The sequence below is a fragment of the Pelodiscus sinensis genome, chromosome 1 (genome assembly GCF_052426305.1).
Source record: "Pelodiscus sinensis isolate ZL-2025 chromosome 1, ASM5242630v1, whole genome shotgun sequence".
NCBI lineage: Eukaryota > Metazoa > Chordata > Testudines > Trionychidae > Pelodiscus > Pelodiscus sinensis.
Window position 1 is genome coordinate 100,948,258 of NC_143052.1, and position 27,489 is coordinate 100,975,746.

The 27,489-nt window shown below is 44.6% G+C and overlaps 1 protein-coding gene across 2 annotated transcripts in view; it reads left to right on the plus strand.

Annotated features, from left to right (window-relative positions):
* PAH (phenylalanine hydroxylase) overlaps positions 1-27,489 on the plus strand; it is a 58,093-nt gene that overhangs the window by 18,096 nt on the left and 12,508 nt on the right. For both annotated transcript variants that reach the window (XM_075938936.2, XM_075938926.2), the window contains 6 exons: positions 5,526-5,709; positions 15,656-15,744; positions 19,567-19,634; positions 23,782-23,978; positions 24,385-24,520; positions 26,719-26,788. In XM_075938936.2, the coding sequence (XP_075795051.2) occupies positions 5,526-5,709; positions 15,656-15,744; positions 19,567-19,634; positions 23,782-23,978; positions 24,385-24,520; positions 26,719-26,788 (744 nt within the window). The remainder of the gene's footprint in view (positions 1-5,525; positions 5,710-15,655; positions 15,745-19,566; positions 19,635-23,781; positions 23,979-24,384; positions 24,521-26,718; positions 26,789-27,489) is intronic.

The window sequence follows — 27,489 nt, forward strand, 5'->3', positions numbered from 1 at the left end:
TTTAAATGGAAAGTACAATGCCTTGAAATAAATGCCAGGCAGACAGCTATACACTTCTAAGCATCTCTGCAACTGAACAATTCTGAGGGGGAGAGGGGGAGAACTCACTCATGTGCTAAAGCCCCTCTCAGTTGGTCAAATAGTCACAAAGGTGCTGTAAAGAAGCCATAAATCCCACCTCAGGAAGGCCTTCACATAGCAGGTTTTCCAGAGCAGGCAGAAGGCAGGAGGAGGGCCTGCTGAGATGGAGGGAAAGGACTGACCAGGGTTTGCCCAACTCTTGGGAATTCTGCACAGTTGCAATAGCCAAGAGGAGCACTTACAGCAAGGTACAAAATTAGCTTGGCCCCTATTGTTCCTGAATAGGGGAGATGCAAGATGTTTCCTTTTTCTCCCAGTGCCAGCACTAGCACTGGCACACAGATGAATCTGAGCCAGGGCTGAGGGTTGAGGTTAAAGTGTAAGCACAATATCCAGACTTTAAAAAATCGGGAGCTGGGCCCCAAAATTGTTAGATTGACTTAAAAGTAACAATGGGTATTTTTAATTTGCCTTCTGGCTTATGGAGCTTTAGAGAGCCCTCTGTCAAGTTTTCATCTACAACCAGGAGGGCAAAAACCATACTTTTAAGAAAGTCAGCAAACACCCAAATTCTCCTTTTGGCTCCAGAAGCTGGAGCTATAAGTAAAACATCAAATGAAGTAAAACAGGAGCATTGCCAGCAGATCCAGAGATGTCATTATTCCCCTTTATTCGGCATTGGTGAGGCCACATCTGGAGTATTGTGTCCAGTTCAGGGCCCCCCACTACAAAAAGGATGTGGACGCATTGGAGAGGGTCCAGCGGAGGGCAACCAAAATGATTAGGGGGCTGGAGAATATGACCTATGAGGAGAGGCTGAGGGAGTTGGGTCTGTTTAGTCTGCAGAAGCGAAGAGTGAGGGGGGATTTGATAGCAGCCTTCAACTTCCTGAAGGGAGGTTCCAAAGAGGATGGAGAGAGGCTGTTTTCAGTAGTGACAGATGGCAGAACAAGGAGCAATGGTCTCAAGTTGTGGTGGGAGAGGTCCAGGTTGGATATTAGGAAAAACTATTTCACTAGGAGGGTGGTGAAGCACTGGAATGGGTTACCTAGGGAAGTAGTGGAGTCTCCATCCCTAGAGGTGTTTAAGTCCCGGCTTGACAAAGCCCTGGCCGGGTTGATTTAGATGGGATTGGTCCTGCCTAGAACAGGGGGCTGGACTTGATGATCTTCTGATGTCTCTTCCAGTTCTATGATTCTATGATAAGGGGATGGTTTGAGAACATGATCTTGGTAACTAATTGACCATTCATTATCAGTGGGAAATAGGTCACTACAGAGAACTTCTGGGTGTCTGGCTGGTGAGTCTTGCCCACATGCTCAGGGTTTAGCTGATCGCCATATTTGGGGTTGGGAAGGAATTTTCCTCCAGGGTAGATTGGCAGAGACCTGGAGGTTTTTCGCCTTCCTCTGTAGCATGGGGTACAGATCACAGCTGGAGGATTCTCTGCATCTTGGGGCCTTCAAAGTATTTGAAGACTTCAATATCTGAGACATAGGTGAGAGGATTATTCTAAGAGGGGTGGGTGAGATTCTGTGGCCTGCACTGTGCAGGGGGTCAGACTAGATGATCATAATGGTCCCTTCTGACCCTAAACTCTATGGGTGTGTCTAAACTACATGCCTCCGTCGACGGAGGCATGTAGATTAGCCAGATCGGCAGAGGGAAATGAAGCCGCGATTAAAATAATCGCGGCTTCATTTAAATTTAAATGGCTGCCCCGCTCTGCCGATCAGCTGTTTGTCGGCAGATTGGGGCAGTCTGGACGCGACGCGCCGACAAAGAAGCCTTTCTTGGTCGGCACAGGTATGCCTCATGAAACCAGGTTTACCTGTGCCGATCAAGAAAGGCTTCTTTGTCAGCGCGTCGCATCCAGACTGCCCCGATCTGCCGACAAACAGCTGATCGGCAGAGCGGGGCAGCCATTTAAATTTAAATGAAGCCGCGATTATTTTAATCGCGGCTTCATTTCCCTCTGCTGATCTGGCTAATCTACATGCCTCCGTCGATGGAGGCATGTAGTTTAGACGTACCCTATGAGTCTATGAGAGGAACAAAATTTCAAGAACTGGCAAACAGAAGCTATGTCCTAAGTTTTGAATCATACAAAATATAATTACAATACCACCAGTAGACACCAGGTGGAGAAGTTGTATCAAAATGAAATTAGGTGCTGAATACAAATTCAGGTAACAGCTGCTGAAAATATTTGGAAGTGAATATGCTTATTACCTATACAAAACATCTGAAAACATGAATCTGCAAAACTACCCATCTGAAAAGTTCAATTTCTGAGACAGAAATTCTTTTCAATAATGCATGTAACTTACACTTATATGGCTCTAAAAGGATCCCAAAGCACTCTTTATGAAAGGGCAGCCATATATTTCTCTATAATTCAGCAATGAGCAAAGAAAATGTGTGTAATTCACACTAGGTCTACACTACACTGATCTATCGGAAAAAAGGTACACAAATTGCGCTCCACAATTTGCATACCTTTTTCCAATAGTTTTTTCAGAAGAGGCTTTTCCAAAATTTGGCCTGTCTACACTGGGCCAAATTTTGGAAAAGCCTCCTCTTTCAGAAGAGCCCTTCTTCCTCATGGAAGGAGGAAGACAGGGCTTCCGAAAGAATGTCTGCTCTTCTGCAAAAAAAAAAAAAAAAAAAAAAAAAAAAGCAGAAGAGCAGACGCGTTCCCTGGATGGGGTTGAATTTTCCTGGGATACCTCTGCTATCCTGAAAAAAACCCTGTAGTCTAGACATAGCCTGTCAGTCAGCTCTTGAATGAAAGGCAAAACTTGTTTGAGAGCACATAACGCTACATTGTAAAGTCTGTTTTTTTGTATCATACAAGATTTTAGGACAGGAAGTGAAGAATGCTCTCAACAGGGCATTTCTTCAGACACGAAGGAAGCATGTCTCTTTCACCAACAGAAGTTGGTGCAACAAAAGATAACCACATCCAACCTGTTTTTCTCATATCCTGGGGCTGAGATGGCTACATTTTTTAAAGCAACTATCTTATAAGGACCATTTTTTCTCTACTGTGTTCCTCTGAGCAAACTACTGATTGTAATAGAAATGGACATAAGGATTACAGATCAGTTTTGTTTACAATGTAATCAGTAAAAGATGCTTCTGTAGTTAAGAAGGTTGGTTTAATACAAACGAAAATACAACTTTGAACAGCTAATTCTTATGTGTATTGTCAAGCATAGGTATAGATTATATAAAGTTCCATAATTTACAATGTGATATATACAGTTCAAAAGCGACTCACTAATTGTTTCTTCAAAAGATAGTTTGAATTAAAGGCATCACTTCCTGCCATCAGATTCTAATTCAAGCCCCGGGGGCCTTTAACGTATCAGAATTTCAATTATTTGGACCACATTCTGCCCCATATTCTCTGCTTTGCCTGGGAGCTGATGGGCCAGGAGCATGTTGATGGAGAAAGGGTTACTAGACAGCTGACTCTGTGTTTCTGAGATTGGTTCTTTCCTGGCCCTGGCACAATTTAGGGCATCTGCTCTAAACTCTGCCAGCTGGGAATGGTTCCCAAGTAATTGTCTGCCAGGTAAGAATCATGATTGTTCTTCCTTCCGTTACCTCTGTACAGACTGTAGGTCAGGAAAAGATGGCCCACTCTGATCAGGACATCTTTCACCATCATGATCAGTTCATTAAGTTTGCTGTAGTACTGTTCATCCGGGTTGTTCTCTTTTCCCTCCAAAGTTTGTTTCTTTAATGGCCCACAAAAGGGAACAGAGGGTGGAAGAGCCCATCCCTTTATTTGTCAGTCCACCAATTAAGCCAAATAGCTGATGCTTTTGTATTCGTTAATTAATTTTCAGTTCCACATCTTCTGTTTTAACTTAGTCCTTTATTTCAGGAGGCCATTTTGTCAGACTAATTCAGTGTTTCTTCTCCTTTTTGTATCTATTCCCAGCAACATTTATTCTTATAAGGTATTGTGACATTTTATGAATGTTTGCATGCTTTTTACAGCGCCTACCCTGAGGGTAAATGATTAGCCCTAATTATGACAGAACTCCATCTGTACTGCCCCTCTGCTGATTGGTACAGGCGGTGGGCTTGACTCTCCACTCACTTGTTCTTTTGTTGTTGTTTTTAATTATGGTGGTATGTGGGAACACCACTCATGGATCTATTGTGGTAGGTGTTGTACAATCTCAGAACACGATGTCTCTATGCAACCATTTGCACCTGCACACAGAGAATGTAAAATGTTACTGTCCATGTTAGTAGTAGAGCATTCTGGTTTGGCTGTGGAGTTACTGTGGATTTATAGGGACCCAACTGACTTCAGATTACAACCCACTGTGTCTGGTCTCTGTCAAAAGAAATCTAGTTTCAAGTCATTTGAACTTCCAAGTCTTGAGCGCTGTAATGAACTCTTACCATCCAGCCACAAAAGCAAATACAAAGTAAGGTCTGTGCGCTATCCAGAATTGTATGGCTCTAAAACAAATTGTCCCTAGGGCTGAGCCCAATTAAATGCATTCTCTGCATTCAGACAACACAACTGGGGAGCATCTTTCATGAGAAGCCCTTGGCTTTTGAACTTTTCAACTTACTGTCTTGGTATTTAGCCAAAGAAGGTATCCAGCAGTGCTGCTTCCTACCAGATTTTGCGCTGGCATGTGGAGCAAGGTGAACGAGGCCGTTGCTGTGTTGTTGATGGCCAGGCCAGCACCTCTCTGCCCCATGCAGCACAAAGGGGTGCAGAAGAGAGCAACAAAAGAACTTAGAGCAGCTGGCCACTTGAGCTGCTCCCCTAGCTGGTTGCATTTGGGGCCAATGCAGGAGTGGTGAGAGTAAGCAGGCAGGTTTCAAGGAACTGTCCATTGCTTTATCCTTGCAGTCACAGCACACAACTTGCAGCAGGGTGTGAAGCAGCTGTATTTGCCATTCAGAAGCAAGGGCATGTCATGGCTTTCCATCCTCAGTCCCTTGAGATCTGGATCCCTAAATGTCCCTCTCCTTGCTTTGCCAAAACTAATTTCATTGTCATTATAAATAACTTAAATCTATGTGCCTGTTCTCACTTCTTTGCTCTTCATGGGAGGATTTCTTGAACTCTGTGTGGATTCGGAGTAGGCATGTCCAGAGCCTGTGTGCAGCTTTTGTTCTAGGTGTATCAGAGATGAAATTCACCTCCGTACAAAGCCTGCACCATTTAAGTCCAACTTCAGCCCTACTTTGAAGGATTTAGTAGTACACAGGCCCTGTGTTGTCTATGCGCAGGGGGTGAATTTCACCTAAGGATGTAGAGCCCTCTTACATAATTGCTCCCTCTTGTGGAGATTATTGTGGTGCAGAGGCCGTATGTGGTTAAATGATAATTCCTTTCAGCCTTCTGGGATGCTACGTAAGGCATATATAGTATCAACATTCAACCCATAATTCCTTTCTCTCAGGAAAGAAGTATAAACCTGACTCATATTGAGTCCAGGCCTTCCCGAGTCAACAAAGATGAGTATGAATTCTTCATAAACTTGGACGGCAAGAACACCTCTGCTCTCACGGAGATAATCAAGACATTGAGAAACGAAATTGGAGCAACTGTTCACGAGCTTTCACGTAAAAAGAAGAAGGACGCTGGTAAAAAAATATTGACTGTGATAATATTAACTATGAAATTGTGTGTTATCTGCCTAAACTACTCAGCCTTATTGAACTACTTCTATTCCCCTCAGTAAAGCAGTTTTCTGGCTGACCTCTGTAGCTGTGTTTCCCCTCCCATCCTTTATCTGTCTCGTCTATTTGTCCTGTAAGCCCTTTGGGATAAGCGCTTGACAAAAACAGGTACTGTGCATTCACGTACACTCCATGTGTATGTGCAATACCTAGTATACTCAGTCTTTGATTTTGACTGATGTTTCTTGGCTCTTTTGTAATATAAATAATCTTGCTGTTTTCAATATTTGGTTAGCAGGCACTCACTGATATTTAATAAGTGGGGCTGTAGGAACTGGTGATGGAACTACAGTGGTACTAGTCTGTGAATGTTTATAGAAAGTACAAGATTAGGGGCCTGATCTTGCAAACACTTAATCAGCATTTAGCTCCCTTGAGGCTAAAAGATTTTGGTTGCCCTGTCTTGCTTTCCAAAGAGTAGTAGGCATGTTCATTTTCTGCAAATGAGCAGTGTTCCTGCTGCTCAAACAGGCGATATTTCCATACAGAGTTTTCAGGAAGCTACCAAAGTCATCTAGCATGGTGCCTTTTGCTTCTAACATACACAAATACTATGAAGAAACCACACAAGCACAGATGAGTAGGAGTACTAGATGTCCTGATTTTATGAGGACTGTCCTACTATTTGGGGCTTGTCTTATATGAGTGCCTATTACCTCCCACCCCCATCCTGATTTTTCACACTTGCTCTCTGGTCACCCTATAGCGGGGAGGGGCAACCTAAGCTAATGAGTGGGCCACTTATGGCCCTCCTTCATCTCAGTGGGCTGCAAGATTGTCATAACCAAGGCAGTCTCCCACAATAGGGTAATTTTGCTCATTGCTCTTGCGTACTTGGAATTTGCAGAGTGCATCATCTGAACTGTAGCAGCATGGAAGGAGTGCACGGCTCTCACAATCAGCACTCAAACCACTTCACATGCCCTTGCTTTATATGCATGTCACTTTTGTAATACCAGTAGGGAAAAAAAAACAAACCTATGTGAATGGGGCAGGGCCAAGGACAGCCAGCCTTCAGCATTGTCCAGAGCACCATGTGCACAGCCTCTCCCCGGCCTTCAGCACTGCCCAGAGCTGCTACTTCAGCAGTGGCTGGAGCCCTGGGCCCTTCTGAATTGCTGGCAAGACAACTGCTCCCTTTGCCCCTTCTGTCTCCTGTTGGTGGGCCTGCAGACATGAGTAATATGATGGCCTATGGATGCTGTATTAGAAGGGGTGGAGGTTGGTTATAAGCTAACAATTGACTTGTTGAACTCTACAATAATTGACTAGCCAGTTCTTAAAACATCTACTGGGCACGTATTAACTGCTGGCTAAATGGACCCTTTGCATGAAGTGAGACCATATTCTCAATTGTCTTGACTGGGTAAAAATTGCTGAGAGAGGACCATGTAACAAAATAACTAATGACGTGTGGATTGTCACGGCTAATGTCAACACCCCACCATTGCCACCCCAAAGCTCCCCTATATCTTGGTTAATAGCAATAAACCAAATCCTGCTGCCCCCTATTAAAGACTAAGGCCAAAGAGAGACAGTCCAACATGACAGCTGGTGTGAAGTAATGTTGTCCTTGGGGTAGCCCTGATTTCCCTGGCAGGGATCTATTGCTATACAGCTTCAGGAAGTGGAATTCCCTCCCCGTCTCTTCTACACTGTTCCTTCTCTACAGAGTGATTAGCCCCCAATCTCTCTCCCTCCCCTTTTGGAGCACTGGATGGATGAAGGGAGCAAGCTGGGTCCAACTTCCAGCTCAGGAGCAGCAACTATGCCTGACCTTATGTAGGTTGGATGGGAGGGGAGGGGAGGGGAGAGGAAGCCTTCGTGTGTACTTCCTCCCCCACAGTGCACCTATATAAAAGTCAGGCATCAATTTCCCTCTCATGGGTACATCTAGACTACAGGCTTTTGTCGACAGAAGTTTTGTCGACAGATACTGTTGACAAAGTTGCTGTCGACAAAGAGAATTTAGACTACATCCAGTTCTGTCGACAAAGCAAGATGCTTTGTTGACATGACCGTGTAGACACAAAGGACAGTGTAGCTGCAGTAACGCCTTCTGTCGACAGAACTCTGTTGACAAAAGGTGTTATTCCTCATAGAATGAGGTTTACAGCCATCGACAAAACTGCTGAGTTCTGTCGACGTTATGTTGACAGAACTCAGCGGCAGTGTAGACGCAGGTATAATTTTTTCGACAAAAGTCTACTTTTGTCGACAAAACCCTGTAGTGTAGGCACACCCATAGGCACATCCTAGACCCCATAATCTCACTCAGATCTTTTGGGTACTATCTCAATCCCCTCCCCCCAGTGAAAGCAGGGAGTTTTTCCATGAGCAGCCTCAACTCAGCCTCATTCAGGCAAAACTCCCAATGATGTTTGATGGTAGTTTTCCCTTTTTAGGGAACTAGGGTGTGACCCTTTGAGGTGCTGAGCACCCTCCATTCTTCTTATTAAAGTCAGGGAGAGGTGAAAGTGCACAACACCTCACAGGAGAGGAGCCCGGGTAAAGATAGGGCCCAGAAGTTTCATGTAAAAAAACCACGAACCCCTTTTATTACCTAAATACCTCTTCAGATACCAGATGTTATTTTAATAGGATTTCAGCTAGGATTGTCTTCAAATGCTTTTATTCTGGTTCTTCCTCTTCCTTCCTAGGAACAACATGAAAGGGCAGTAATATCTTCCTGAGATAAATCCTGGTAATCCTTTTACCATCTCCTTTGTGCCCGACCCATGACATTACACTTGGGGGAAAGAAATCTCTAGCAAATACTCTTTGGAGTCAGATCTCTCCATTCAAGTAATGAGCAACAAAGGGTTGTGCCTGGATAGGGAGCTATGACCACTTTTGTTGGGATTCCCTCTGGGACCTCATTCCTCTAGGCTTCCCAAGAACTCAGTTTGACTCGGGTCTCTTTATTGGGCATACGGCTATGCTGAGTTAATCAGACCCAGACACAGGGCGAGATGGATGCAGAATACATCACAGCTCCAAAGTTACACAGAAACCGTCTTCCTATATATACATGACACTGCTCATTGCATTTACTGTACAGAGTAGCATACATTTTTGGACCAGTTTGGTTACTTTGCAGGAACCAATCTCTGCGCAGCATGCACTGTCCACACACTGGCCATGATTCAAGTTCCTCTTTGCCTCATCTCTACATCCTTAACTTCTCTTGTTATCTAGTTCATAGTAAACAGTCCCCAATGTGCTCTCCCTCTTACCTTACCTGGCTCAGACATTCTATCTTCTTAATCTGATGATCTATTTACTTACTTTATTAGGGCAAACATTTAGTTTACAACCTAAAGATCCATTTTTTCCCCTCAATCCAAAAATGAGGCTGCCCGCCAGGTGTTAATTACTCAGATCAGACCTGGTCTCAGCTATCATTATTATCAAAGATGTTCTCTCTTTGTCACATGTCACCTCTCTGAATAATACTACAGAAGAAAGCTACACACCCTGGCATGTTTTTGCTGAGCAGCTGTGATTTAAGGTTTTCTAGGCACTGATTCAAGGATAGGTATAGCAACAACAACAAAAAGACAGTAAGTGAAACCATGGCCCCAGTAAAGGAAATGGCAAAACTCTGATTGGCTTAATCAGGGCTAGGATTTCACCTTCTGTTTCCATGTTCATTAGAAAGTCCTCTTAAACCAGATTAATCTCCATTGATTCAGTGCAGCAAAGATTAATTTGACCACTTCTGACTGAAGGAAATGACTGTTTTTGTTTGTTAGTGGAAACAAAAAATGATCAGCAAAGATCAAATGAATCATTTTCTTTCAGTGTCCTCTCTTCTTGCTTCCCTTTTCATCTTTAATAGTTGCCATGAGCAGGAAGGGCTCACTGTGGGCTGAAATCTCAGAAAGGCTGAGTCCTAAAAAGCTAAACTAAGGCTGCTTATGGAGCAAAGTCTGGCTCTCAGTGTAGGCAGGTGGGACTTCAGAGTGAAAAGAGAGTCCAAGCTGCAATCATGCTGGCAGAAATTGTCCCTTAATCAAGCATGTGAGAGTGTTTAATATATAACAAGCATTGTCATGAGACTGTCTATGTTGACTTGCCCTTTAAAATCAGCCTTCTGATGGATCTTAACATTGAACTCTAAACATCTGAATCAGCTGATTCTGTTTTTTTGAAAAATAGGAAACTAAACAAAATATCCTCTCCTCCCCACCCCCGCACACACGCAATAGCAAGCCAGCCTCCCTTGTGTGTCAGGATTCTGGAAAATGGAAGTAGCAGGGAAAGCCTCCAGGTGAATGTTTTCTGTGCTGCTGTTCCCTGAGCCAGGGCAGAGGGGAGGTGGGTCAGAAGCAGCAGCATGTGGAGCAGCTTCCGTCCCCTACAAGCTGAATCTGATCCGTGAGGCGCTCCAGTCTCACAGGGGGTGGGTTGGGGCTAGAGTACCAGTTCAGACTCCCAGCTGTGGGGGTGGGGAGGTGTTAGCCCCCAAGCCTACAGCCCACTTGCAAGATGGTCGCAGGCCACTAGTAGTCTGCAGACCAGACTTTTAGAACCATTGGTCTAGTCCAACACACAGTGTAAATGTGACTAGGTTGATGGAAGGATTCTTCTGTCAGCCAAGCTACTGCCTCTCAGAGAGATGGATTTATTATATTGAGCTGAATTAAAAACTCCTTCCGTTGGAGCATCCAGTAGAATAGACAAACCCATAGCATATCAAACAAAAGGATAAGAAGTGAACTAATCATGCTCTGTAAGTACCTTCACAGGAAAAAGACCTTGGCTATTAGAAGGGTCTTTAGTCTAGCAGATGAATGGGTGGAAACTGAAACTTAGAATACTAGGACTGAAAGTGACCTCGAGAGGTCATCGAGTCCAGTCCTCTGCCCTCATGGCAGGACCAAATACTGTCTAGACCATCCCTGATAGACATTTATCTAACCTACTCTTAAATATCTCCACAGATGGGGATTCCACAACCTCCCTGGGCAATTTATTCCAGTGTTTGACTACCCTGACAGTTAGGAACTTTTTCCTAATGTCCAACCTAAACCTCCCTTGTTGCAGTTTAAGCCCATTACTTCTTGTTCTATCCTCAGAGGCCAAGATGAACAAGTTTTCTACCACCTCCTTATGACACCCTTTTAGATACCTGAAAACAGCTATCATGTCCTTCCTCAGTCTTCTCTATTCTAAACTAAACAAACAACTTGGTGAATTCTAATTAGTAATAAGATCACACTTTGAATAGTGAGGGTGATTGTCAACTGAAATGCATGATGGATTGACCACTACTTGGATGCCTTCCTAAAAAGTAAGTTCTAGTTCAACCCCAGCTTATTGGTATTGATACAGGAATCACTGGGTAAAATTCTATGGCCTGTGCTACGCCAGAGGTCAGACTAGAACAGTCACAATGGTCCCTTCCAGCTTTAGCAGTCTTTGAATCCTGTGCTTAATGTGAAGCATGTTTTGAGTGTTTTACTGGACTGGGGTTTTGGTGCACTGCTAATTTTTCATTTGGGCTCAGTTATCATTTTTACACCATTTCCCCCCAAAGTTCCTTTCATGGCTGGGCAACAGATTTATTTTTTCCCCAATTCAAACAATGAATAAACGATGTAGAGCAATAATATAAGTGTAGCTTAGCAAATGCTAGCAACATGTCATCATTCTGAAGGTAATCTTAGGTCTTCCCATGAGTGCTGTGCTCACTGGAAGTGTTTCATCTGGCCAAATGCCTTTCGGGGGATTTATTGTTATTTGTTGCCAAAACAGTGCATCTCTTCATGGCTCTTTTGGGAAGCATGTTGAGAATTTGCAGACCCCTAGGAGCCCAGGAATAGAAGAATTAAATATTAGCCTATTTCAGTATGTGTGTGTGTGGGGGGGGGGGGGAGGAGGAACCAGAGACAATTTATTGTATATTGGAGGCTGAGGGTCTGTAAGAGCCTTGTTTGCTAAACCCTGGGGCAGGCCAAGCATTTGGATCTGTTTAAAAAGGGCTAAACCTGTGCCTTGAACAGCAATAAATTTAATAGACCTGTCTTTGACCCTCCTCACAATGGTCAGAATGTAAGAGCTCTGCAGAAACTCCTCCCTGCTTCCGTTTTGTTGCCCCACATATAAATGGCTTATTAGCATCCTATTAAGCATTTGACCCCATGCTAATTTGGTCACCACTTGGGTGTCCAGTGCATGCCCATAAATGCTGCTCTTTCGCATGCAGACAAATCAATATTTATTACTGATCAGTCCGGGCTCTCTCTTGAAGTTTTTCACAGAGGCTCCCTGTTGCAACCGCTTGCTCTGGCAATTCATTAACTGCAGTGCCGACAGCCAGCATGTCTGGTGAGCTAGCCCTGGTGAAGACATGTCAGCAAAACAAAATATTTGACAAATTCACCGAGGGCCTAATTGAATTTGATATTTTTAAACTGTAGCGAGGATTGTTGGGGAAGGTCTTTCTGTGCGGCATGGCCAGACAATACACCCTAGACGCTCTCTCATGGTTCTAATTGCTCTGATTCCAATGGTATTCCCAGGGCAGAGGGGCTATTCCCAGGCCGTACTCAGCACGCTCAATTCTCATTGATTTGGGTGCTGAGAACACTGTGCTCTTCACAGAAGATTCATGGGGCCCTAGTTCAGCCTTCTGTCGCACCCCTTTGTACAGCAAGCATGTAGAAAGGGGTGCAGGAATGCCTTAGGGCAGGTCTAAAGCCCCCCTTAGCAGGGATTTCTCCTGCTATAGGCCCACTCCACTGGCACTGAGCTTCTTCCACAGTAGACCCTCCCCGCCACGGAGGGTGTTCTGAGGTGGGATGTGGGGGAGGGCAGAAGATGAGGTGAAACTAGGCCAGAGGAGGTAGCTGAAGAAGGTATGACTGGGTGGACTTGTGTCCTGGTAATTCTGGGTTCCAAAAACTCTGTGGGGACCATTCATAGAAGGGTACAAGTTTGAGGAACCCTGAGAGCTGCTTCTACACTGGCCACCGGCAGCCCAAAGGAGGGGAAAACAAACCAGCTCCTTTCTGACTCTAGAATGGTGCCTGCCCAGGAATGATTCTGCCCCGCAGTTTGCAAATCACCAGTTTGTCGAACACTTGGGATCCTTAGTAATACAAGTTTATTGGATGCTATTTTCCAATTCATCCATACTTGGAACCAAAATTACTTGAACCCAAACCTTTCTAGTTCAGAGGAATACCCCTTCCTCTCTAAAGTCCCTAACAGATCATCACCTCAGAAATGCGCTTGCTGAAATCTATTACAGAGCACAGCAGGCTTCACAGTCGCCGCTGGGCCTTCTGCTGAATTCAGATCTGATGGGGTTGTAGAGCTTCCCTGGGAAGAGCAATATGTGGTGGCAATCATTAATAATAACACTTAGCTTCATGATAGCACTTTTCCTCCCGAAGTCTCAAAGCACTTTACAGAATGTCAGAGGGGTAGCCATGTTAGTCTGAATCTGCATAAACAAGGAGAAGTCTTGTGGCACCTTATAGATTAACAGATTTATTGGAGCATAAGCTTTCATGGGCAAAGATCCACTTTGTCAGATGCATGTGATGTGCATCTGATGAAGTGGGTCTTTGCTCACGAAAGCTTATGCTCCAAAATAATCTGATAGTCTATAAGGTGCCACAAGACTTCTCGTTGTTTTCACAGAATGTTGTCACCCCCATTTCACAGACAGGGAAACTGAGGCATGAGACGGTAGTGTGACTCACTCAAATGCCACTGACAGAGCTGCAAACTGAAGGCAGGTTTCCTGAGTAGGAGTCCAGGATGTTAGCTGCCCAGTACATGGAAGATAATTGTTCTCCTCCGTGATTATTCTGTGGGATTTGCCTTCTTTTTAATGTGCAGGCTGCTGCTGATCTTTTATATCAAGTGAAAACATTATTTCATAACAAAGTCCCATTTGCTTACTTAATCTGAGGGGGGGAGGGAATAACTCATGGAAACTAATAGCCTGTTTCTAGAGCGATGGCTAAAAAGCAAATCTGTCCAGTTGTGAAAGATTTTGCTGCGTCTGCTGCCACCTAGTGACTAACTTATTTGGTTTGCTTCTTAAAGTTAGCAGCATGGGAGGCTCCAAAGAATGTTTCTTTCAGTGATCCAAAGCCACATTCACTGTCATTCAAGGGAGCATGCACTGCACTAAAAAGAGCTTGCTTTGATGTTTAGAAATGGTTTTCGGCAGGAATTCTAACAGCACAAAGACAGTAGCACAGCTCTCCCATCAGCGTGCGTAACACTATCGCAGCACAGGTGGGCACTTCACGGAAGCATGCTACTCAGTAGTCATAATGCAGACTGCTTTTCTGGGGCTGATGTGAAATGAGCGAGTGGTCTAACTTCAATTCTGATGTGCAGATGTCCGCAGTCCTTAAACCCTGCCCCATAAATGCCGCCTTTATTGTCCGTCTCAGCAGAGAGACCAAGAGCTGAATAGGTCTGGTGATGGAATGATCCTCTCATCCCTTCGGTGCTCCATGTGGCTCAAGGTTGGGGTACATCAGCGGGGACTGGGGGAGAGAGAAGAGGGATGGTGCTGCAGCTGGCTGGGCCCCCTGGAGGGTTTACACAGGATTTCTGTTTCCAGAGCTGTTGGTGCAGAATTTTTCCGCCACCTGAAATCAAGTAAAAACAAAGATGTGAAATAAAATAAAAGTGATTTAGCAGCAGTGTCGTCAGGGCAGAAAGCAGACCCCAGGAAGTGTTTTATGGCACTTGCTGCATGAGTGACGCACCTTTATGCAAGAAAGAGGCTAACTTCATATGTGTCACAGTGCCATTCAGCCAGCAGAGAGAACCCTGAGAGCTTTTGGGCTTGAACTTTCTACTTTAAACCATGGGGCCTTCTGGGATGCATGACTCCCACTGACATCAGTGACAGTTACATGTACCTTGCATGAAGAGACTAAGGTGTGTGAATGCAGAGTGAGAGCCCTGCCTGATATCCACACTGAGAGCAGTGCTATTGTCTCAAGAGCTGTAAGGACCCCTCTCCCATTACAGTAATTGCTCTTGAAAGATTTGGGCACCATTTCCCCTTCTGTGATCCAAATAAAAAGAAATGGAGCCTGATTCTCCATGGAGGTCTCACATTCTTGCAGTGTGAGTACAAGCTGGTTGCAAAAGGCTCTGAAATCAGTGCCAGTAGCTTTTTACGCCTACTGTGCACTGGTGCACATGAATACTTGAGTCACGGGGCAATGGACAATGAGGCCTGTTCCTGTTGTTTGAAATGTCTCCTTATGCTGTAGTGTGATGTCCGTTAATTAAACAACATTAATCAGATGCATCAAAGTGCTGTTTAATTTGCATACTGCTTTAAGGTGTAAGCTGGTCAAAGTGGCATAGATTCGGAACTGGACGAGACTTTCATGGGAACTGATTATTTCATATCTACCTGCTGCAGGGTTTCTTGTCCCCTCTCCTGCAGAGGCTGACTCTGGCTACGGTCAGAGACAGGATATTAGACTAGATGTAACTTGAGTCTGATCCAGTTTGGTAATTTATATTTTCTGATAATTCAAGAACATAGAAATATCCATAATCAAATCATAAATAATAACCATCACAAGCAAACTTAATGTCAAGAGCTGGATTTACTTGCTCCAACAATGCAAAACAGCCTAGAACCCAACATAACTGGTACATGAGTTTACATGAGTTTACTGTTTCACTGCATCATTAGTGCAGTGCAAAGCTTCTGAAAAGTACCAGTAACACTAGCCATGTGCCTATCTTACTTCATATTTAGATCAAAGAAATGGAAAGGGTTAGATGAGACCCCCCCCAAGTGGAGGTCTAAAAGGAAAAGAGGTTCATACGTATTTTCTTTTCTGTTTTGTAGTGCCGTGGTTCCCAAGAACCATCCAGGAGCTCGACAGATTTGCCAATCAGATCCTAAGCTATGGAGCTGAACTGGATGCAGACCACCCTGTAAGGAACAAGTCCTTTAAACAAATAACAACTATACAGTTATTAGGATTCTCGTGTACATGTTTTATACTAGGGTGTGGGTTCCCAAACAAGTTTTGCTGCTAGGAGGAGGGGCATGAGGATTTCTCAAAAATCAAAAAGGGGGCGTGATGCCGAAAAGTTTGGGAACCACTGTACTAGGTAACTCTAGTGGGCCAGGAAGGCACAAAGGTAATTCCCATGACTAGGCTTGCTTGAGAACTAGCCCCTGACATAAATTATATCAGTCTGGAGGCTGCTCTAAAGTAAGCAAATGCGAGCAGCCCCAAACATTATGTCAGCTGGGGATCTGCAGAGCACAGTCATCACAGGCTTATCCACTTTCTCCCAATTACACACAAGCAAAGGATTCTGGGATGCAGTGTCTGGAACAATTTTTTGGCCAGTTTGTGTTTCAAGGACTACAGAAAGTAGACAATCACCATATTCCAATGTGGGAGCATTAAGAGCCCTTTCCCCTTGTATAGTGACTGTAGAGTTGATAGAAACATACATAATATTTGTTAAATGACAATGTTGCACTTGAGTGGTCCCTGCTCCAAGAAGCTTGCAATTTAAATAATGACTGTGGATTTGTTTGTGCTAGTGAGCCCACAGACCCTTAAGGTGTTTTTAAGACTCTTCTCGATGCAAAAATACTTTTTATCTTCATCCCCTCCCAAACAACAACTTATTTTCATGTCAAAACACACCGACTTACATGCGGTGCAACAGAAATTGCTGCTATTAGTTTAATTGAGACAGGCTGATTATAAATAAATTACATGTGGTGCAGCAAAAATTGCTGCTATTAGTTTAATTGAGATGGGGTGATTAGTCATTCACTACCTACTGCTTAATCCAGAGTGCGTTGTGTATCATGTACAATGATTCATGATATTCAGTATGGTCAGATGAAAACCAGAATGAAAGAAGATGCAATTGCTTCAGCAAACCGAATCAATAGCCTTCTCATTTGGTGCACTAGGCTACGAGCATGTTGTAAAATGGCATTGTTCTTGAAAGCAAAAAAAGAAATAAAACTCAGGTATTAAAATGAATGAAGCAGCTCAATTTTAGCTGATATTTCCTCTACAGACTTATAAAATCAAAGCGCAACCAGGCATATGGTATAGTAAGGAAGGACAGTAGAGTTTAGGATGCAGCAAGGAGGAAAAAGTAGGAGTAATTCAGTTGCTCTCACTTAGGTAGACATGGCAGCTTAAAATAGGATAAGTGTTCTAAAATGTTATGCCATTCTAATCTATAAGATAACTTTTCAAATCACCTGATCAATGTGCCATCTAATTTTTTTCCATTTACATGCAGAATAAATGTTATTATGCACACTGAGGCATGTGCAGATGTGTACCACCAATAGAAACACATGTTGCCAGCTGTGGGCGCTCTGCTAATCAGCTGGACGGCATTTCAATCTCTCCTCGGTGCCACCCAAGTGCTCATTTTACAGGGAATATTGCACTTGATCCCTTTTTGTGGTATTAGCACACTTTGGTCTAATACAGCTGTAGTGGATAGCTGGTTATATCACAGTTAATACCAGATCCAGTTTCATCTTTCACTGTGGTGGGGTTAACCAAACTATCATTATTATTTGTATATTGGAGTAGTATCTGGCTGTCTTAAGTGGAACAGGAGTGCCAGGTGCTGTACATACACCCGGTGAGAGACCGACCCTGTTCTGAAGAGCTCACATCATAATTAGACAAGACTAACAAAGGATGAGAGTGTGCAGTGTTGTGGTAGCTGTATCAGTCCCTGGATATGAGAGAGATGAAGTGGGTGATGGAATGAATGCCTTTGATGGAACCAACTTTGGCTGGTGGAAGAGACACGCTTTGGAGCTCATGCAGAGCTCTTCTTCAGGTGAGGGCTAAGCCTCTCTGGCTAGATGAGCCTTGTGAGACATAAGGGGTGAGATTTGTAGCAAATCTGTATGCAGGAATTTCTGGGAGGGTGCTTTTTTGTAAATGTGGATCACAAGGGTGTGAATGCCCCCCCCCCCCATGGTTCCCGAAGTAAGTGGGGAAACAGCTCCAGCCTTCCCCCAGCCGGCCAGAGCATGCTTACTTGGGGAACCATGGGGGGGTGCTTTTGCACCCTTCGCACACACCCCTGCATACAGGCCTGTGTTACTTGCATGTGTGGGGTAGCTATGCCTCTGTGTGCACACATCTTGCGTGGGCACGAGTGAAGTTCTAGTCCAGTGGTCACCAACCAGTAGATCAGGATCTACTGGTAGATCTTGGAGTATCTGACAAGTGATCCTGACCCGTTTGGCCAGGAGGCTCTCAAGTGCCAGCACTTCAGCTGATCCTCCCAGCACCGCCATGCTGCTCCTGCCCTCTGCCTTGGAGATGTCCTCCCACCCCCAGGAATCTCCTGCTTGCAGTGCAGGGCACTGGAAAAAGAGTAGGGAGCTCTGATGTAAGAGTGCCCCTCTGCCCACGCTCTACCCCATCTACAGAGTGGCAGGGATGGAGTTTTCTGGCTGCTTTTGGGAGTGATGAAGGGCCAGGTTAGGGGTGAGTCTGCCTTAGCGCCCTGCAGCACCACCAAGTAGCCACCTGTGGTAAGCAGTGCCCCGCTGGAGCCTGCACTCCGACCCCAGCCCCAGTCCTGAAACTCTCCTGCCCCCCCAAACCACTGCCCTAGCCCTGAGTCCCCCTGAACCCAAACTCCCTCCCACAGCCTGCACCCAAATCCCCTCTTACACCTCAACTCCCTACCTCAGGCTCAGTTCAGAGCCCCTCCCACACTCCAAATCCTTTACCCCAAGACCAGAGCCTGCATCCCCCTCCCTTGCAACTCAACCCTCTGTCCCCAGTCTGATAAAAGTGAGGATTGGGGAGGATGGAGTGAGCAGGGGTGGGGGCAGGAAGGAGGTAGGGCAACTGTATTTGGGTTTGAGAGAGATCCTAGCTTGCACTTAAATGCAAAAAGGTGATCTCATGCTTGAAAAGGTTGGAGACCACTGCTCTAGTCTACTCTCTTCTGTGGGCTCCCTGCTTGGCAGCATGCAGAGAACTGGAGGGCTGTGTCTACACTGGGCCACTTATTCCGGAAAAGCAGCCGCTTTTCTGGAATAAGCTGTGAGCTGTCTACACTGGCCCCTTGAATTTCCGGAAAAGCAATGACGATCTACTGTAAGAAATCAGCTGCTTTTCCGGAAAAACTATGCTGCTCCCGCTCGGGCAAAAGTCCTTTTTCCGGAAAACTGTTCCGGAAAAGGGCCAGTATAGACAGCACAGTAGTCTTTTCCGCAAAAAAGCCCCGATTGCGAAAATGACGATTGGGGCTTTTTTCCGGAAAAGCACGTCTACATTGGCCACGGATGCTTTTCCGGGAAAAGGGCTTTTCCGGAAAAGCATCCTGCCAATGTAGACGCTCTTTTTCTGGAAATACTTATAATGGAAAACTGTTTCGTTTTAAGCATTTCCGGAAAAAGGTGCCAGTGTAGACGTAGCCGAAGAGGCAGGAAATGAGCAAGGCTGGGAAATTGCCGCTAAATGGATTCTCTTGTCTCTCTCCCATACCCTCTGGTGGGAGGATGTAAAGAGCTTGCATTTGCTATTTCAGCAAAGCAGTCATTCAGCCTAGGAAGCAGTGTTCCCTGCCTGCCTTTGTGTGCTTGGTGTCCATACTGAGGCCTGAGATCTTGATTTTTAGCCTAAAATCACTTTTCTGTTGCCTCTGAATTCAGTGTCAAAGCTCCCACTGTTTTCAGAACCCTGCGTTGTTCCCACTAAGCAAGAGGAGTACATTTGAACTGTTTCCTCCTAGGGTTTCAAAGATCCTGTTTACCGGGCCCGGAGAAAGGAGTTTGCAGACATCGCCTACAACTACAGACAGTGAGTGTGCACCACAAGGACGGGAGAGAAACCTGTCCCACAAGCGAATGCTTCTAAAGCTGTCACTGCCCTTTCATGATGGCCGCAACAAATTCTTTTCAGGGATTTCTTTTTTGCTGTTGGCACCTTCTTTCTTGGTGTGTGTTTCAATTTTCCTATAAATGCATTTATCTAAAATTACAGCAAAACAAAAGTAAATTGCTCAAGGCGGACATTCAAATGAGAACATGCCCCTCCTCCCCCCAGCACCAGTCTTTGTTGTCTAATTATACAACAGTATCACATGCTACTACAAAGACCTGAGCACTGAATAATGCAGCTTCTGGTGTTCTCCATATTAAACAGTGAAGAAGGGGAGAGTGTATATAATTTACATTAAAGCAGGAGCTGCACAAACTATTAAAATAATGAATAACGTATGGTCCTCTTGTGAATCTAACGCTTATTACTCTACTTTTATCATGCCTGATCCAGCTGCACTGAGCAATTTAGGTTCTCGTTTCACAAGCAAAATAAACAAATGAAGCTTCCACAGTATAAACTTCATTTTGGGGTTTTTGTGTGTGTGTCTTTCTCTGTTCATGATCAAATTTGAATGACAGTAGGAACTAAATCTCTCCCCCAAAGTCATTCACACGTTTATATCATGCCTAACAGACCCAGTCCTTGCAATCAATGGTAAAGCTCTCTTTGATTTCAAAGGATCAGACCACGTGGTGCATGATTTTTAAATCATCACCACCACTACTACTACTATTTTACTTACATTATTATGCAGGCTGTTGTACAAACACTAGAATAGAAAGCCAGTCCCTGCCCCAAAGAGCTTACAATCTAAGTTACAAGAAAAAAAATGCAACCTGATTGTTTAATTACTTGAAAGGAGTCAAATAAATCAGAGAGGAACCCAGTTGTTGTGTGGAAAGTTTGGGTAAGCCTATCTAGCCAGGTTCTGATCTTACTTACAGAAGTGCACCCCCACTTACAACAATGTGGAATGGTGGCCTTTGTAATCGAAAGCAGAATTTGTCCCTTAGTTTGCAGACTTTAGCCAAACTTTATATAAAAATAATAGACCAAGTGTCAAAAATAGCTATCATCAAACAAGTGAGGAAGTTGAGACTCCACAGTATTACTAAGATGTGTCCATATCAAAGAATAAACAAGGCTGGGATTTTAAGTGCTTACTTCATATTCTATCAGGAGTTCATAAGCTTCACACTTTTAAATTTTAGACTAATAATAGAACAGTGACAAGATGTCAAAGAAATTTGACACTTTTTTATGTTTCGCAAAGAGAAACGGGTACCACGTACAACCCTCTGGCCTCACCCTGGGCCATCTCTCCAGGCCACCTGGTACCTCACCTTCAGACCCTGAGCCGTGCAGAGACGCCCTGTGACAGGTTCTGCAGAGGAGTGAGAAACAGTGCTGTGGAGGCAGCTGAGTTCCCATCTATTTAGGGGCAGATTCAAGGCCCTGTAAACTCAGAGTTTGCTAGGGGTAATGAGGAGGTTGGGCCTTTAAAGGGTAACTATGTAATTCCAGTGCTGTTAAGTCTAAAAATCAGCTGCAAGAAGTGGGAGGTGATGACGTGATTCACACTCTCCTTGTCTCTGTTCTTTTGATCTCAATCCCCCACTTTTCTCCTGGCTTGTCTTTTCTGCCCATATCTGCTGCTTATTTGACTCTTTCCTCTGCTTTGCTCCTTTTTCTTGTTTTCATTTTACTCTTATCCTTCCCCAGCTTGAAGTCCTACTTCCCTGCCTTCTCTCCCCCTTGCTTTTGACTCCCCTTTCTCTTGCTTCCTTCCCTTGCCCCTGCCCTATTGATCTCTCGGACCTTTTGACTGAGATTTGAAAGTGCACTAAGCCTCAGCTTCCTTCTCCAGCTCTGGGAAGATGTCCCAAAGATTAATTAGGAACAGTGAGCACTGTAGGAACAGCAGTGGTCCCCCAGCAATCTTAATAATTCAAGCCCATGTTTAAGGCTCCATAGATCAAGGAGGACTGATTCACACAAGCAGAAAATTGCAGAGTTACTGGCAAGCTGCCCCCAGGCCAAAGTTAAAATGAGAGAGTGGGAGGCAGTGGGGTATCATTAGAGTTTAACAATGAATCTCTGGGCTTAGAAAGCCCTAGCATTATTCCAGTAGAGCTGCTAACCCTGCTAAGTTGCTTAAAACCCTTTGATTTTTAAAGGCTGAGGGATTCACCTACGGCCTTTTTTCTTTATTGCTAAGGAATCTTCCTCCTTCAGATGAATTCCAAGGCGATAGGAATTGAAGGGCCAAATTTATGGTTCATGGGGCCTAGCTCTCTTCACTTCAGCATGATCTGCATGCAAAAGTGATGGAGGCAGAACTTGACTCAGGATTATTCATTTGTTCAAATTAAGTGTACCAAAATCTGCATTCAGTGGTAATTAGGTGAATCTCCAAGATGCTTAAACTGGTTAGATCTGTGCATTGCCAGAACGGGTGTTTTCCTGGCCACAGATGGAACTTCAGAACAAATCAATAGGCATCAAAGAGTACAATCTCCTGCACATCAAGAAAGGAAAACAAATGAAAGACAGCAGTCAGTGAACTCTACTAGCAGATCAGCAGCAGCAGCAACAAAAGAAATACTGTTTATTTTTGATGTAGTAGTACCAAAAGGCTGCAACTCAGAGCAGGGCCCCATGGGGTCAGACAGTAAACAAACACAGAAGAGACAGCCTCTGCCCTTTAGCCCTGGTCTACACTAAGGGTATGTCTACGCTACATGAGTCCATCGACGGAGCCATGTAGATGAGCTTTGTAGACATAGCAAAATGAAGCGGCGATTTAAATAATCACTGCTTCATTTACATCAAAGTGGGCTGCTGTGCTGTGCTGATCAGCTGTTTGGCGGCACAGCATGGTAGTCTGGACGCTCAGCGGTCGACATCAAAAGCCTTTGTCGACCACCCCGTTATGCCTTGTGGGATGAGGTTTACCTGGGCGGTCGACAAAGGCTTTTGATGTCGACCGTGGAGCATCCAGACTACCGCGCTGTGCCGCCAAACAGCTGATCGGCACAGCGCGGCATCCATTTTGATGTAAATGAAGTGGCGATTATTTAAATCACCGCTTCATTTCCCTATGTCTAGAAACCTCATCTACATGGCTCCGTCGATGGACCCATGTAGTGTAGACATACCCTATGGAGTTATTTTAAAATAACAAGTGGATCATCCACACCACTAAGCATATCATTTCAAAATAATGGGCTGGTTATGTTGAAAAAACTCCTGCTTTCCATGAGGAATGACGCTTATTTCAAAATTATTATTTCGAAATAGCGGTAGTGTGGATGCTGCTATTTCGAAATAACTACTCCCCAGAATCATTCAAAGTAATTATTCCCTAGTGCTTCCTGGTGCTCTAAGTCAAGGAAGCATGTCCATGTTTAGGGCACGTCTACATAGCAGGGCTAAACTTGAAATAAACTATGCAACTTGTGCTATGCTAATTGCATAGCTTAAGTCAAAATAGCTTATTTTGAGTTTTGGTGCTGTCTACACAGCAATTATTTTGAGATAGAGCACTCTTCCCCCGACTTCCCTTACTCCTCATACAATGAGGGATACAGAAGCCTGAGTAAACAGTCCTCTAGCTTGACATTATTTCGACATTATGTCGAAATAACTGCTTGTATGTAGACGCGGGCTGAGTTATTTTGGAAAAACATCAGTTATTTTGAAATAACACTGCTGTGTAGACATATCCCAAGGGAGCCTGCTTAGGGCTAATTTGGAGGCTTCCCCATAGTGTGGACATGCTATTTCAAAATAGTTATTTCGGGAGCCGTATTTCAAAATAAGTTATGTTGAAATAATTTCCTAGTGTAGACATGCCCTAAGAGCATACAGTCTAAATGACAGCATCTCTCTGCTGTATTTAGGAAAGCTATTCCAGATGTACAGGCATGCGAGTGAGAAGAAGATCAGGCCCCTTGTTTTCACTCCTGCTGTGTACTCAAAGAGGGATTCTCATCACCCATATCAACTCTTGCCCAGCTCCGAGTGGGAGGCACAGATGCGGGTGACACAAGCCACTTCTTCATATTGCTGGTTTAAGGTGTATCCCTTTCATTCTGGATTAAAAATGCTCTTTGCTTTACAGCGGGCAGCCTATTCCTAAAATGACTTACACCGAGGAAGAAAAGAAAACATGGGGCACAGTCTTCAGGGAGCTGAAGACTCTCTATCCAACTCACGCTTGCTATGAACACAACCACGTGTTCCCGCTACTGGAAAAATACTGTGGTTACCAGGAGGATAATATTCCCCAACTGGAAGACATTTCAAATTTCTTGCAAAGTATGTTAAAGTATTAAAACAGCCTGATAGAGAGGAAGGATGGCCCAGCTGTTGGGGTGTTAGCCTGAGACTTGAAAGCCCTAGTTTAATTTCCTTCTCTTCCATTACTCTCTGTCTCACTGCCCCACCTATGAAATATGGGTAATAGTATCTCTCCCCTGCATCACATACACCTTATAGGCATGAGTCGAGGATGAATCTATTAAAGACTGTGGAGGCACAGAGATATTATGGTGATGGTGACCATGTAAGTACCTTGAGCAGAGAGTTTTTCATTATTTGGTACTCACACTTATAATGAAGAGAGAAAATGATGCAAAGCTTTGTCCAGTTCCCAGGACCCAAAGGAGAGGCGTAAACCAGCTCCAATAGACTTTTTAAAAAAGGAACATTTCTCTCTCTAAAGGCTGCACTGGATTCCGCTTACGCCCTGTTGCTGGTCTGCTGTCTTCTCGGGATTTCCTGGCTGGTTTGGCATTCCGAGTGTTTCACTCTACACAGTACATCCGCCATGCATCTCGACCAATGTACACCCCAGAACCGTGAGTACTTTGCCACTGAAGGTAGACAAGGCTGTGTAAGTTGCTGTAACCATGCAGTCGGGTTAGTAAATAATAATCACATTTAATACTATTAATAATACACATATCCTCATACCAGATAACTACCCTGTGCCCTATTGAGGTATCGCCATTGAATTTGCTCTCAGATGAACATTTTAGAAGGGATTTAGTCTAGTTGGCGAGACAGTGTAGATCTGTCTGTGTGAGCTGCCCCTTCTCTGCTAGCTCTTCTTCAACTGAACGGTTTCACTGACTGTCACAGATCTCTTATTCCTCCTTCTTGCCACATTTACGTTCCTTTATGCCTTCTCTCCTCTTTTCATCTCCATCTTTAATTCTGTGTCTCTCCATTTTTCCTTTGGTTTTGTTAACTCTACACAACATTTATTCTCTTTCTCTTTCTCATTCTCTTTTTAAAGATTGTTTCTCTCCCCCCCCATTTCTCCTTTCCCCCTATTTCTTTGCTTCCTACCCCTCTCCTCATGTCCTTCTTTCCCTTTGTTTCCCCTGCCTCATGTTTCTTTCTTCCCTCTTTCTTGCTTTGTCTCTTTCTAGCTGAAATTTGTCTCCCCCTCTCACACAAAACCTTCCTTCCACTCCACCTTGCATTCAAATTGGAAGTAACTTCACAATCCCTCAAGAGCCATTACTCCAATCCCTGCTCTGGAATAGCGGAAACAAACTTTGTGCTCCCTTTTGACAGGGGCTTGGGGCCACTAACACATCATAATTGCAGGCCCACTGGCTACCTCCCTGTCCCAAGCCTGCACTCCTCCATTTCCCTCCATGTCAGTTGATGCGGAGCCCTGCACAAGCTTGCAGTATTCCCCTGCATGTCTATTCAGTAGCCACCCACCTGTTGCACAGCAGAGCTATACTGAGTGTCTTCCACAGCCTCTGTGCTGCCTGGAGAATTTCAACCTTCTCCAGGACCGTCCAGAGATTCAGGGGGCCTGGGGCAAAGCAATTTTGGGGGCCCCTTCCTGGCACTCCCTGTCTCAGACCTCAGACTTCAGACAGTCTTGTGGGGCCCCTGTGGGGCCTGGGGCAAATTGCCCCACTTGCTCCCCCCCCCCCCGGCGTGGCCCTGGCCTTCTTGCTCTTTCCTTCCTATTCTACTTTTCTCACCCTCCCAGCCCTTTCTGTCAGGCATTTGGCAAAGCTGCACACCCCCTCACCACTTCCTCTCTGTCTTTCCAACTACCAGCATTCCCTCACCCCACTTTACCTGAAACACGTGTTCTGGCCACCTGAGAGCTTTAAGCACAAGAATGGCTGCTCTAGCAGACTGCCACATCTGTAGGAGCATGAAGGAAAGTCTACCAGAGGGAAGCTGCAGCAGCGCAGGAAGTGAGTTACCACAGGCCAAAGCAGGCTTGGCCAGGAAGATTCCAAAGTTCATCCCCTCAACAGCCAGGCCAGCTGGCTTCCTGAGGGGGCACATGATAAACTCAAGCTGCCTCCTACTCCTATGGCTGAAAAGTCCATGTGAAGGTAGCAGCACCAGCCCAGCCTCTCCTGCTGCTGGGTGAATTCCCTCTGGGATGCAGGGAGGTATAGCTTACTCCTGCAGTTGTTGTCTTCAGTGGACCTGTCCCAGGAAGTCAGAGAGAGTGATGTTCATCCTGTGCCAACGACTAGCACAAAGCCTCTGTACTTATTTTGTGGGGCTTCAATGCTGTGCAGGCCTTAAGCTGCTTCTCTGTGCAGAGCTGAATATACAGGGTATATTTTATTTAGGGCCAAGATTAGCTTCACTGTTCTTTTCTCATCTGTCAGCAGTGATTATTGTTAACCGAATGGAAAGGGAGAAGGGTCTGGGTAGTCAGGACATTAGCCTAAGACTTGGCGATCTGCTCCCAATTCACTGTTCCACGACAAAGTGCTTGTGTGACCCTGGGCAAGTCACTTAGCTTCCCGGGGTTTTAGCGTCCTTTTGGTGAAATATGGGAAAGAGCATTTCCCTTCCTCACAGGCTGCTGTGAGCATCAATTTGTTATAATTGTGATATAATAATGTGGGCTCCAGAAGTACCAAAGACAGAAATTCCTTTCTCTCTGGATCTTGAGCATTTCTCTCTAATGTGGTTTCTCCTCTTTACACCTGGAGAGACTCTGACACTTGTGTGGCTACACATTTTGCTGAAATAAAGTTAATTCATGGCTTATTTTCTCTAGTGATGTTTGCCATGAGCTCCTAGGACATGTGCCTCTGTTTGCTGACCTTAGCTTTGCTCAGTTTTCCCAGGTAAGGGCATGCATCACTCAATCACTGTAACTTAAGATGCTAAAAACGGGATAATTGAGAATACTAATAAAGGGTTATGGAGCTTTTAACTTCTAACTTATTATTTCAAATCCTGTTGAGCCCAGGTGAGTCAGTTTCCCATGTAACAAGTATGTATTATCCATGATGTTCAGCAATCTATGTGAAAAGGTCTAATTTTTTTATGGACAGGTAAACAAAAATATAAATTGTCATTAATTGGCTGCTGCTTTGGCAGATACAACAAAGTTGCTAAGAATTGAATGGGCATAGAAAATGCACTCTCCTGTCTCCTAGGGTATATCTAGACTACAGGCTTTTGTCGACAGAGGCTTTGTCGACAGACACTGTCGACAAAGCTTCTGTTGACAAAGAGCGTCTAGACTACATCCAGTTCTGTTGACAAGGCAAGCCGCTTTGTCGACATGTGAGTGTAGATGCAAAGAAAAGTGTAGATGCAATAACGCCTTCTGGCGACAGAAATCTGTTGACAGAAGGCGTTATTCCTTGTAGAATGAGGTTTACCACCGTCGACAAAACTGCCGAGTTCTTTTGGTGTTATGTCAACAGAACTCAGTAGTAGTGTAGATGCAAGTATAGTTTTGTTGACGAAAGTCCACTTTTGTCGACAAAACCCTGTAGTCTAGACATACCCCTAGAGGCAACCCAATCAATCAGAGTTG